The following is an 11370-nucleotide window of genomic DNA, read 5'->3' as shown; positions in this document are numbered from 1 at the left end:
TTTCGCATGAATCGCAAATTCGCTAAGTTGAATTTGGTTATTTGAGTTACCTTGTTCACCTACTTTTTATAAGAGAGGTTGGAATCAAGTATGATGCCAAGGTACTTAAAATCAGATACCACCTGGAGCTTCTCCCCTGACACATAGACATCTGGCTCAGTAGCATCTGTTGCCCTCTTTGTGAAGAACATGCAGACAGTTGTTTTCACATTGAGATGCAAACACGAGTCACTGAGCCACTTTGTAACCTGGACCATTACAGTAGTGAGTTCTTGTGCAGCTTGTTGTTTGCTCTTTGCATGCACATATAGCACTGTATCATCTGCATACATTTGAACTTCAGACCCAGTACAGGCAGAGCATTAATTTACAGGCTGAACAGAAGGGGCCCTAGTATTGACCCTTGGGGCACGCCCACATCATAGCTGAGAGTGGGCGACAGCTCATTGCTCACTCTGACACACTGGGTTCTGCCTTCAAGGTATGATTTCATCCATCTGTCCCACCATATCCCTCTCTGACTGACTGCCTGTGTGTGTTGTCCCCAGTGTATCCCAGCTGAAGGACATGAGTGAGCAGGAGGACGTGCTGCTGGAGTTGTTTGTGTGTCTGCCCCAGCTCAAACAGGTCACCACTGACAAGGAGGAGCTGGTCAACAGCATTGTGGACATGGCCAGTGAGTCTCCCTACACACTAGTGGTGGTTGCTAAACTTGACTGGGAAGTGGGTGACACTGTATAGCCAAAGCCCACCATGTACACACAAACAAATGCTTAGAGCAAGGACCATGGTTATTATGAGCTTCCAGTCATGCTAATGCTAGTTAGCAATGGCGCCAGAAATGACCTACAACTCCCTTCATACTGCACACAGAGACATAACATTTTTATCCATGAGTTCATCTGACTCAGTAAGGAGATGAAGCGCTACTATCCCAGGAGCCCAAATTCACAAACTGTCCCCAGAGAGCCCAAATTCACAAACTGTCCCCAGAGAGCCCAAAATCACAAACTGTCCCCAGAGAGCCCAAACTGTCCCCAGAGAGCCCAAACTGTCCCCAGAGAGCCCAAACTATCCCCAGAGAGCCCAAACTGTCCCCAGAGAGCCCAAACTGTCCCCAGAGAGCCCAAAATCACACACTGTCCCCAGAGAGCCCAAATAGAGAGCCCAAAAGTTCAAACTGTCCCCAGAGAGACACTTTTGGTGTCAAGCTCATAATCGCTATGGTTACACAGATCCTCAGTCAGTTCATATGGGCAGGTAGTGAAATGAGTGTGTGCTAGAAAGTGGGGAAGTGTTGAAGCTGAGTTCATTGCTGCCCTGGGACACACACTGACATGTTTTGGTCATCTCTCTCCCAGAGAAGAACCTGCAGCTGGAACCTCAGCTAGAGGGGACGAGACAAGAAATGCTGTTCAAGGTAAGAATTTGTAAAAAAAAATATATATATTTAACCTTTATTTAACTAGGCAAGTCAGTTTTAAGAACAAATTCTAATTTACAATGACGGCCTACCGGGGAACAGTGGGTTTAACTGCCTTGTTCAGGGGCAGAACGTCATATGTTTACCTTGTCAGCTCTGGGATTCGATCTAGCAACCTTTTGGTTACTGGCCCAACGCTCTAACCACTAGGCTATTTGCTGTTGAATAATACACATTCACTGGCTAATGAATGCAGAAGGTCTGTCTGTCAATATACGTTAGCAATCACACTCTACCTGTATGAATGTCTCATGACAACTGTCAGTTTGTTACTAACGTTATAGCTGATACCACCTTGCACCATTGAGCCAAGTTGAAATGTTGGTCGGGATCAGTCCTACTGCTATAGACTGCTATAGACGGTATATTGTGTTGTGAGCGCTAGTTGTTTCTTACTTGTTGTGTTGACAGTACGAGCAGCTAACCCAGAACAAATCGGCCTTTGAGACCAAGATGCAGAGACAGCATGACATCAGTGAGGTGAGGTGTTCCCTGCACCAAACACACACGTGACGATCACGTTTTCTAACCTCAAAAGTACATCAATGTTGTCCATGACCCAGGCAATGAGTTGTTTTATTCGCTGCTCATCTTGTCCATGTTTCTGGGGTTGAAACATGTACAGATTATTCACAACACAACTGATGTTGTAGGGTATGGATTTGGCTTGACGTCTGAGTCCATTTTGAGGTTTGAAAACCCCAAAAAAAGTTTTTTTAAGTGTCATTCTATGAACTTGTGTTGTTCTCCAGAGCTGCAGTCTGAGTGCCCTGCAGGCTCGTCTGAAGGTGGCAGCCCACCAGGCGGAGGAGGAGTCAGAGGAGACGGCCGAGAGCTTCCTGGAGGGCAAGACGGACATCGACGACTTCCTGGCCAACTTCATGGAGAAGAGGACGGTAAAACTGAACTAACTGTCAAAAAGTCAAGTCAACAAGCTGACATGAAGTAATGAAAGACTGATACCAGCACACTGCAGAATTCTACCTCAGATGTATTTTTCAACATTTCAACACGTCTTTGTTGTCCAAACAGCATTCTATAGTGTGTGGATGGATATGTCTGTTTCACCAGTCACTGAACTAGCAGAGTTAGAAGGATCATAACATAGTTCAGGAAAAGAGAGCCGGGAAGCATTGAGCTGTTGTCTAGACGCTATTTACACTCTGTATAAACATCTCTGTGGTAATATGAACAAGGTGTACTGCAACAAGTCAACAACCAGGAAATGGGATTCTATGTAAATACTGGCTATTACACAGTAGTCAATGTTTGATTTCATATTTGTGTGTGTGTGTGTGTGTGTGTGTGTGTGTGTGTGTGTGTGTGTGTGTGTGTGTGTGTGTGTGTGTGTGCGCTCGCTCACTGTACAGCTCTGCCACAGCAGAAGGGCCAAAGAGGAGAAGCTGCAACAGTCCATCAACACACACGGACAGTTCCCCAGCAGCCACTGAGCCCCTTCCCCTCCTCACACATGTTTATAAAAGGTAAACACACTAACGCCACTCTGTTGGATGAAGTACACACTGTACGAAGGGTTTATGTAATCTGACCTTAAAGGGGCAATCTGAGATTCAAACAACTACAAAGCTTTTTTTTTTTGGTAAACAACTGGAGAAGTGTAACCTCTCAAATTCATAGATGTAAGGAATGACTATACTTGAGAGCAATGATGGGTTTAACAATGTTCCATTTTTGTCTTGATCATAGGCTGCATTTCTTTTCTTCTCTTCTCAAGTATGGAGATGTATCTACCAGCAACACACCCCTAAAGAGAGGAGAAGCACATCTTGGTGTTGATAGAGGCTAAGAAGCAACCATTGTGGTATGAATTGTAATCCTGAACTAGGCTTTTGAACTCATTTCAGTATACAGTTTCCAGTGATGATGATGATGGTATGACTTGTCTCATACATACATACCTACTTGAATTTGGATGATGAGTTTGCTAACGCTGCTGAACACCCAACTACAACTGATACTGTATTTAAATAATGTTAATAATAGGCTTTATTATAATCAGACACCTTGTACTATGTTATTTAATTTCTTTAGGTTAATAAACCATTCAGAACTTTTGTTTTACTAAGAATTCCTGATTATTCTTTTTTTCTAACATTAACATCTGACCAGTGTGTGTACTGCATTTTAGTGTGACTGAAATGCACAGTCATGTTCATTAACCTCATGTACACTCTATCCCGTTCTGTAAAATAATGCGTTTTAAACCAGCACATCAAATGTCATTTCCCTTTGACAGTGAATAGTTTATTTCAGGTCATTTACAACAACGTATACAGTAAACACTAAATACGACAGTGGAAAGGAGATCCATTGGATTCAGCCATGTTGTTTTCCCAGGTTGACCATACAAGTGGTTTCTCAACAGTCTAATACTTAGCCTGGTCCCAGATCTGTTTGTGCTCTTACCAACTCCATTGCTCATTGTCAAGCCATGACCATTCCATAGACGGGTTGGTTGTTTAGCAACAAAACCGACACGTGCGCAAAATGGGGCAAAACAGACGTGGTTGGCTTAGATTGTTGACAACATGTAAACTATATTTAGTCTCCAATGTTTATTGAAAACATAAAGTTCCACAATGAGTTTCTCTCAAATACATTGTCACAGTTGTTGGTTAGCTAGCTAGCAAATGTTAGCCATATTAGCATAGATCAAGAACAAGATGAAACGAGCCACCTGTGATCCCCCCACATGGCAGTTTGTCATTGTTGCTAGTGATCTGTCCATCCAGGACCTTAACAACACGCGGCTTTCTGCCCCTTTGAAGCGCACACACATATTTTCGTGCTGTTGTCAGCTAACCCTGTAGGCCGTTGGCAAGAGAACAGAAACAGAATGGTACACAGGCTAGCTAATGCTACCTATCACAAAGAGATTTGAGGTCCAATATCCACACCCACATCCCATTCAGATTGAACCAATGTGTTGGCCATGCATTCTAAGTGGTGCGCTGGTGTTGATATTGGAACGTTTCTAATGTGTCCTAAGTGTTCATACTACAGCGCTAGTGACTGCACTCGTATACACAGTTACATATACACAGCAATGGGAATAACCATCTGAAAAGGTTACCGCAGTTCAATGGGCTTTCCAAAGGAAAGAGTATGTCTCTCGATTCATTACTAATAAGCAGCAACGTTCACTTCATTTCAAGACCAAATAAAAGCCTAGTCATGGCAACGCGGACATTTCTGTTCATCCAGGCTAGTTGAGAAGTGCGGTGTTTCTTCATTTGTGTTAGAAGGCAGGTTATTGGAACGAGACAGTAAACATAACTAGACTGGGTGGTGATGAATGTACCAAGAACATGTGCCGTGTTTGACAGTGTTATCTGGGTCGTGTTCATAAGTGCAGAACGTAGTGAAACGTTTAATAGTTTTCTGAAGTTTTCTTTGCCTCCTGATCACGACCATGATATACCACTGGGAAACATTGTAGCCTCTATGCTTGTTCAGACTTCAGAAGGGACAAATAGATTTCGGAGGGGTAGTCCTACTTGGTGCGACCAATGTAATGCATTGGTCTGAAGGAAAGTACAAACAAATGTACATTTAGTTTTAAAATGTTGTACAGTCAGTCGTACATTGTAACTCAACATAATAGCTTAAGACAAAATATTGCACACCAGTATTTTGCCTTTGCTGTAAACGTTTGGTCCTGGAATATTTTTGTTCACATTTTACACTAGTATGGGGTTCAAACATCCACTACGGCTACCCAGTGTTACCACAATACCCGGCAGGTGCTCATGTTGTGCTTCCGATACTAACTACACACAAAACAAAACAAAAGAATCACAAGTAAAATCCAGTCCAATTGGCCCTGTCAAAACAGAGACCTCTGTGATATTCAATTGTCAATGCAAAGTGCCTTCGTCAACAAGGCAACCCCCCCTCCGACAAGCCCCTCATTGATCGGCATTTTCGCTCAGGCCGTGCAGTAGACGGCCTCGTCGGGGTCCTTGTTGTCGTCGCCGCCGCTGGAGGAGCGGCTGCTGAGGTCGGCCACGCCCGATTCCATGTCGCTGCAAGCCGAGGAGAGGTCGTCGGGGTCAGGGCCAGGGCCCTTGGGGGGCCCCAAGGGCAGGGTCATAGCCGAGCCCGGGGGCCCCCCCTGGGAGGGAGAATAGCCCTGAGGGGGGCTAGTGAAGGGGCCATCTCCAGTGGGATGAGCCAGCCCACCTGGCCTGCATTCTTCCTCACACACTTTGTTGATCTTCCTCTGACCCGCATTACCCTTAGTTTGATCCGCTTTTGTCAGGGCTGCAATCCTCTGGAAGATGGACAGAGGAAAAAATGAAAAGACAAGTGTTACCAGTAAGTCTGGGACAGAATATGAATGAATCACTATGTCTATAGACTACTAGCAGTACTACTGTACATGTAACAGAAACCCTCCTGTTGAACGCCCCTCTGAGACACATTTTCTTTGACTTGATGGTGTTTGCCCCCTCCCCTGTAAAAACCCAACAATATAGTAGTTAAAACAGCATAAACTAGTTAATAGTAATTAATAATGATAATAATACATTGATAAAATTGTAAATTGGCCTTAAAGAGCAGCGTTCATTGGGAGCGTTACGCGAGCGTGTCTGTATGCCTTGTTTGGTGCCCGGTTGGGCCGTCCCTCCCGGTGCTACCTCCTGGTGATTGGTCAGCTCCTCCTCCAGCTGCTGAGTCTCCTCCCTGACGGCTGTCAGTAAGTCGGTGGGCGTCTGGCGCGGAGGAGAGCTCTTCTCCACACGGTTATACATGCCCTTCCACATCCTTGGAGACAAGATACACTGTACTACATCTATTGAACAAACACTCTGGATCTAAACCGTAATACAACTATTGAACAAACACTCTGGATCTAAACCGTAATACAACTATTGAACAAACACTCTGGATCTAAACCGTAATACAACTATTGAACAAACACTCTGGATCTAAACCGTAATACATCTATTGAACAAACCCTCTGGATCTAAACCGTAATACATCTATTGAACAAACACTCTGTATCTAAACTGTACTACAAAGTAAAGTGCTTTCTACAACGGGCTACCATCTGATGGGTTTTAACCCACAACCCTTCGTCTCAGATGTACCCAAAGACACAAAGTAAATAAAAACCATTCAGTGTCCCAGTCCTAGCTTTTTCACTCGTTTTCCCAGTGAGTCTACTGAGACGGTGCAGTAACTCACTTGAAGCAGTAAGGGGTGGTGTTTGGCCGTAGCATCCCCTGAGTCTGGGTGTGGTCAGCCCTGTACAAGGGGTTGGCGTACTGTGCCCTGTCCTTCCACAGCTGGGGCCACAGGGAGTGAGTCCTCTCACGCAACCTGACCAACGTTGGAGAAAACCACACCAGATGTGATACATGAGAGGGGTTACAGTACAGAAGAGCTTGATGTAAGAAAGGCAGAGACCTGCATGGAATGGGATTGTAGCGGCCTTATGAACCACAAGGTTGTTAGCCCGCTGAGCTAACACAAGTATTCACGCCTCAGGCAAGGTTATTCGTGTAACACAAGCACGGTTCACTGAACTACCTCCGTCACATTGGCGCCCTCAGTCTCACCCCATGTCCCTCCTCTCCTTCTGGCTGTTGCCCAGGAAGTTGCCGTACTGGCAGGAGTAGACGTGTCTGTGCAGCTGAACCAGGAAGCGCTCGTTGAACTCAAAGGCACAGGGGAACTGCTCTGACAGCTGCCACACACACTCCAGGAACTGGTCTATCACCGGGGACACCTCTTTAGGATCACCTTCCAGATGGTTGTACCTGCAGAGAAGGAAAGACTGCGGCTTAAAACACTTTCATAAGGGGTTTAGTGGCAATCAGCAGTAGAAACAATAACAAAGTGGTCTCCCTGCCTCTGGTTTGGTGAAAAGCTGAGGGATGTAACCCCTCTCAAATTCATAGACAGAGCTATGGATGCGAGGATTGACCGTCCTTGATAACAAAATTATAGTTTTACGTTTTCTTTGTTTACAAACGTTGGAGTAAAAGAAGCTTATATTTTTTAACTGCTGATTGCCCCTTTTAAGCAGATTTAAAGAACTGTGAGGGAAGTGTTATGTATCGACTCAATGCTACTTTCTAATAACCAATTAGAAAGGTTCATGCATGTGACTGACTGATCGTGTATGGAGGAATCTATCACTATCACTGTTCCTCAACTTAGCAGTATGCCCAGAATATTGCTATGGGAACAACCGAGGTATCGCAGAGACAGAGAGCCTCGTGAGGTACTGCTCAGCTCAATCACTGGTAGTGATGAATGAATTATGCTAAATCATGCAAATACAACTTGTCTGTGTATAGCCGTTTATTAGACAACTGCTGGGACAGCCCCAGCGGAGCTTCTAATAGACCTGTACGGTGTGCAGAGTTTGTTGTAACCGCTCCAGCTTGCTGATAATAAAGAGTGATTCATTTTAAGATAGGCGTCAGGTGTCCCTGGAATTTCCACCACAGAACAAATAGGTCATCCTGGGGCGTTGTCATGGCAATTTTATACCCCACTGGTTAAACAGTAATGCCTCTAGGCAACTGCATCAAGGTTAGGTGCCTTTTTAATCTAGCCAATGACTTCAGCTGATAAGAGAACATGCACAGACTGGAGTGAAACACCTCCAAGATGTGGAATAACTCTACTTCACCAACCCTAACTGAAATCTGAGACGGACAGTCGCTGCTAAAGCGGCTGAGTTTCACAGGGGTTATGATCTGACCTGAGCGCAGCACACATGGCGGAACACGTGGCGAGAGGATCTGAAAGCGCTGATGGCCGACACGGTTCGTAGGTCGGACATGCTGTATGTTGTCGGTGACAAATGCACTTCTCGTTCTGATGAAGGACTCTGCTTGAGAAGGTAAAATGCATGGCACTGCAGGGACCTTCATTCTACCAAACGGTAGAGTTAGGAGTTGGGTTCTTAGACGGACTGACCTGTGTGAAAACTTGTGACCGAACGACACCCAGTCCCTCTCGATTAGCAGCTAAAAGATAAAAGACAGGAAGAAGAGATGAAGTCTTTCTTGCACCCGACGGGCCAGTTTCCCAGACCATGTCTAGTCAGGGACTAAACACATACTTCATGGAGACGCCGCGGTCCGGACAACTGGCCCCACGTGTGCTAACTAGATCTCTGGATTGGATCACAGTAGAAGAGGGTCTGTACGTGCCATGACGTAGACTGTAGATACTGTGTGATGAACGGAAGCTAAAGCCTTACCATGAGTCCCTTCATAGTTCTGTAGTAAGGCTCCAGGAGAACACTGGCTACAGAGCAGGCCTGGGCCGTCCTGTCCCAACCGTCCGAACAGTGGACCACCACACTGATACCCTCCTCCGCAACCGCCTACACACACATCGCAGTATGACATTATTGAAATGTATACCCATTGTGTGTGTGTGTGTGTGTGTGCTCGCGCGCCCTGCCCAGTGTGTATCACCTTGGCGATGAAGACGCCTGCGTCCAGCACGGCTTTGATGTGCTTCAGCCAACCGGAGCTCTCCAGCCCCCACAGGAAGTCGCCCATGGAGGGAGTCTTGAGCTCACCCACTATAGGGTCAACACAGGAAGAGAGGTCAGTCATTCATACACACATACAATGTGGGACATTCACAAGCCAACCCAAAGGAATGCATGAACCTGACAACTATGTGCGTGAACGGAGTAGGAATACTGACTGACGTTCAGTAGAACATCGGCCGTGGTTGGAAGGGAAAGAGGAACTCATTACCGTCAATGATCTTCTGCTGGCTGTTCCTCATCACGTGGATGTTCTCGATGCCGATGAACTGCAGTTTGATGTTGGCGTAGTGGTCCTCGTTCTCATAGCCTTTTCCAGCCGCCCGGTTGGCCATCGCATTCAACTGGAGAGAGATGATCATCATTAGAACACAATACAGTCAAATACGTACTGTTGACGACATCATTACATGTTACATTTTAGTCTTTTAACAGACGCTCTTATCCAGAGCGACTTACAGGAGCCATTAGTGTCTCGCTCAAGGGCACATCGACAGACTTTTCACCTAGTTGGCTCGTGGATTCGCACCAGTGGCCTTTCGGTTACTGGCCCAACGCTCTTGACCTCTAGGTTACAGTATATCAACACTTCCTGACCCCGGGGTCTATCTATGGTGACCTCTGACCTTTGGCCTGGTGTCCACCACGTAGATGTAGTCGCTGCCCGGGTTGGACTTCATGATGGCCTCCAGCATTTGTTCATCCTCCTGGGAGCGAGCGCTGAAGCCGGACAGGGGCTGACTACAGCGGCAGATAGCAGCCTGGGAGAAGAAGGGGTCAGACGCTAAAGTGACTGGTGATGACATCCAGCTCAGTATCCTAGTATCCTAGTAGCTAGTATCCTGCGTGTGTCTTGGCATGCCAAGCGAAAGCCCACATTTAAACAGTCATGAAAGTCATTTGACATTTTTAAACAGAAAACACAATATTCCAACCTGTGACTGGTTCAGGTATAAGTATTAAACATGACGAATCACCTAAATGAAACAAACATAAAACAACTGTTCTCCAGAGTCAACCCACACCATTGACCCAGATAGTATGCCCCATCCACTCACTAGGGTATCCTGGTGGAAGTACGTCAGGACAGGTAAACGCCCTCGGCTCCGGAACTTAGAGCTCCCCACGATGACTGGAGGTGTGGCCGACTTTGGCACAAACAGCTCTGATGGGTACGTATCACACACCTGCAGGCAGAGAGAGAAAGTCTTTAGAAGAGGAGGACTATACTACTAACCAGTGGTTGAAAACCGGAAAAGAGCAAAAAATGTCAAGGAACAGAAACAAAAATGAACCCAACTGTTCCGAAACAGAACCGGTTAATAACGTTCTTTTACGTTTCCAGGCATTTTTTTTTATTTCTAGTCCCACAACAAAACGCCTATGCAAAGCCCTTACTCTGTCACTCAAACGTAGTCCAGTGTCTGCCTGCAAACTGAAAATCTTTGCCTGTGCGTGTGCTTGTTTGGCTAACTCCACCCTACAAAGCATAGGCTACTGTATTGACGTTACAAGCTTGATTCAGAAGATGGGGAGAGAGATTTTTAATTGGCTAGAGAAGAATGGATTAACTTTTTCCAATGCTGATAATTTAGAGCTAGTGTCATGTTTGATTTATTAACTGCAACATAGTAAGACGTTTATAATTCTGGTGCCGCTCTGCACACACACAAGCTTGTTAGCTAGCTAGCTCAAAGAACATTCAAAGTTCCTCCATGAGCTAACTGTTAAACTGTTGATTTCACAGGTTAAAAAAGGAACACAAAGGAACGATATAAACTGGTTCTTTATTTGGCTTGGAACCGGTTCAGAACATTATTTTGCTGGCCGGAACAGTGGAATGAAACAAAACAAAATGTATTCTGTTCAGAACGTTATTTTACTGTCCGGAACAGTGGAATGAAACTAAACAAAATGTATTCTGTTCAGAACGTTATTTTGCTGGCCGGAACAGTGGAATGAAACAAAACAAAATGTATTCTGTTCAGAACGTTATTTTACTGTCCGGAACAGTGGAATGAAACAAAACAAAATGTATTCTGTTCAGAACGTTATTTTGCTGGCCGGAACAGTGGAATGAAACAAAACAAAATGTATTCTGTTCAGAACGTTATTTTGCTGGCCGGAACAGTGGAATGAAACTAAACAAAATGTATTCTGTTCAGAACGTTATTTTGCTGGCCGGAACAGTGGAATGAAACTAAACAAAATGTATTCTGTTCAGAACGTTATTTTGCTGGCCGGAACAGTGGAATGAAACAAAACAAAATGTATTCTGTTCAGAACGTTATTTTGCTGGCCGGAACAGTGGAATGAAACAAAACAAAATGTATTCTGTTCAGAA

General features: G+C 45.1%; 2 protein-coding genes across 3 annotated transcripts in view; one reads left to right on the top strand and one right to left on the bottom strand.

Annotated features, from left to right (window-relative positions):
• Positions 1 to 313: 313 nt before the first annotated feature.
• Positions 314 to 3548, top strand: LOC139403138 (vacuolar protein sorting-associated protein 37A-like). The gene is made up of 6 exons (XM_071146845.1): positions 314 to 676; positions 1362 to 1420; positions 1895 to 1963; positions 2236 to 2379; positions 2854 to 2967; positions 3219 to 3548. Exons 1-5 carry the CDS (start codon positions 568 to 570, stop codon positions 2932 to 2934), a joined length of 462 nt encoding a protein of 153 aa, XP_071002946.1. The 5' UTR covers positions 314 to 567; the 3' UTR covers positions 2935 to 2967; positions 3219 to 3548.
• Positions 3549 to 3716: 168 nt separating this feature from the next.
• The window catches only part of LOC139403139 (phosphatidylinositol-3-phosphate phosphatase MTMR7-like), a 13577-nt gene continuing 5923 nt past the window's right edge, over positions 3717 to 11370 (bottom strand). Inside the window, exons 5-14 of one of the 2 annotated variants that reach the window (XM_071146847.1) lie at positions 10085 to 10213; positions 9653 to 9787; positions 9238 to 9370; positions 8947 to 9056; positions 8727 to 8852; positions 8441 to 8490; positions 7069 to 7269; positions 6695 to 6829; positions 6105 to 6271; positions 3717 to 5777 (exon numbers count right to left, since the gene is read on the bottom strand). In XM_071146847.1, the coding sequence (XP_071002948.1) occupies positions 5743 to 5777; positions 6105 to 6271; positions 6695 to 6829; positions 7069 to 7269; positions 8441 to 8490; positions 8727 to 8852; positions 8947 to 9056; positions 9238 to 9370; positions 9653 to 9787; positions 10085 to 10213 (1221 nt within the window). In that variant the 3' untranslated portion in view covers positions 3717 to 5742. The remainder of the gene's footprint in view (positions 5778 to 6104; positions 6272 to 6694; positions 6830 to 7068; positions 7270 to 8440; positions 8491 to 8726; positions 8853 to 8946; positions 9057 to 9237; positions 9371 to 9652; positions 9788 to 10084; positions 10214 to 11370) is intronic. The other variant, XM_071146846.1, reaches the window with a different exon arrangement.

This window comes from Oncorhynchus clarkii, unplaced genomic scaffold, assembly GCF_045791955.1.
Source record: "Oncorhynchus clarkii lewisi isolate Uvic-CL-2024 unplaced genomic scaffold, UVic_Ocla_1.0 unplaced_contig_6758_pilon_pilon, whole genome shotgun sequence".
NCBI classification, from domain to species: Eukaryota; Metazoa; Chordata; class Actinopteri; order Salmoniformes; family Salmonidae; genus Oncorhynchus; species Oncorhynchus clarkii.
Note: the sequence above shows the minus strand (reverse complement) of the source record. Positions and strands in the feature narration are given on the sequence as shown.

Bases quoted from the DNA above. Each gene is read 5' to 3' on its own strand.
- LOC139403138 (XM_071146845.1), top strand. From the start codon at position 568: ATGAGTGAGCAGGAGGACGTGCTGCTGGAGTTGTTTGTGTGTCTGCCC. The intron at 677-1,361 runs GTGAGTCTCCCT...TCTCTCTCCCAG, and splicing joins CAGCATTGTGGACATGGCCA to AGAAGAACCTGCAGCTGGAA. The intron at 1,421-1,894 runs GTAAGAATTTGT...TTGTGTTGACAG, and splicing joins GACAAGAAATGCTGTTCAAG to TACGAGCAGCTAACCCAGAA.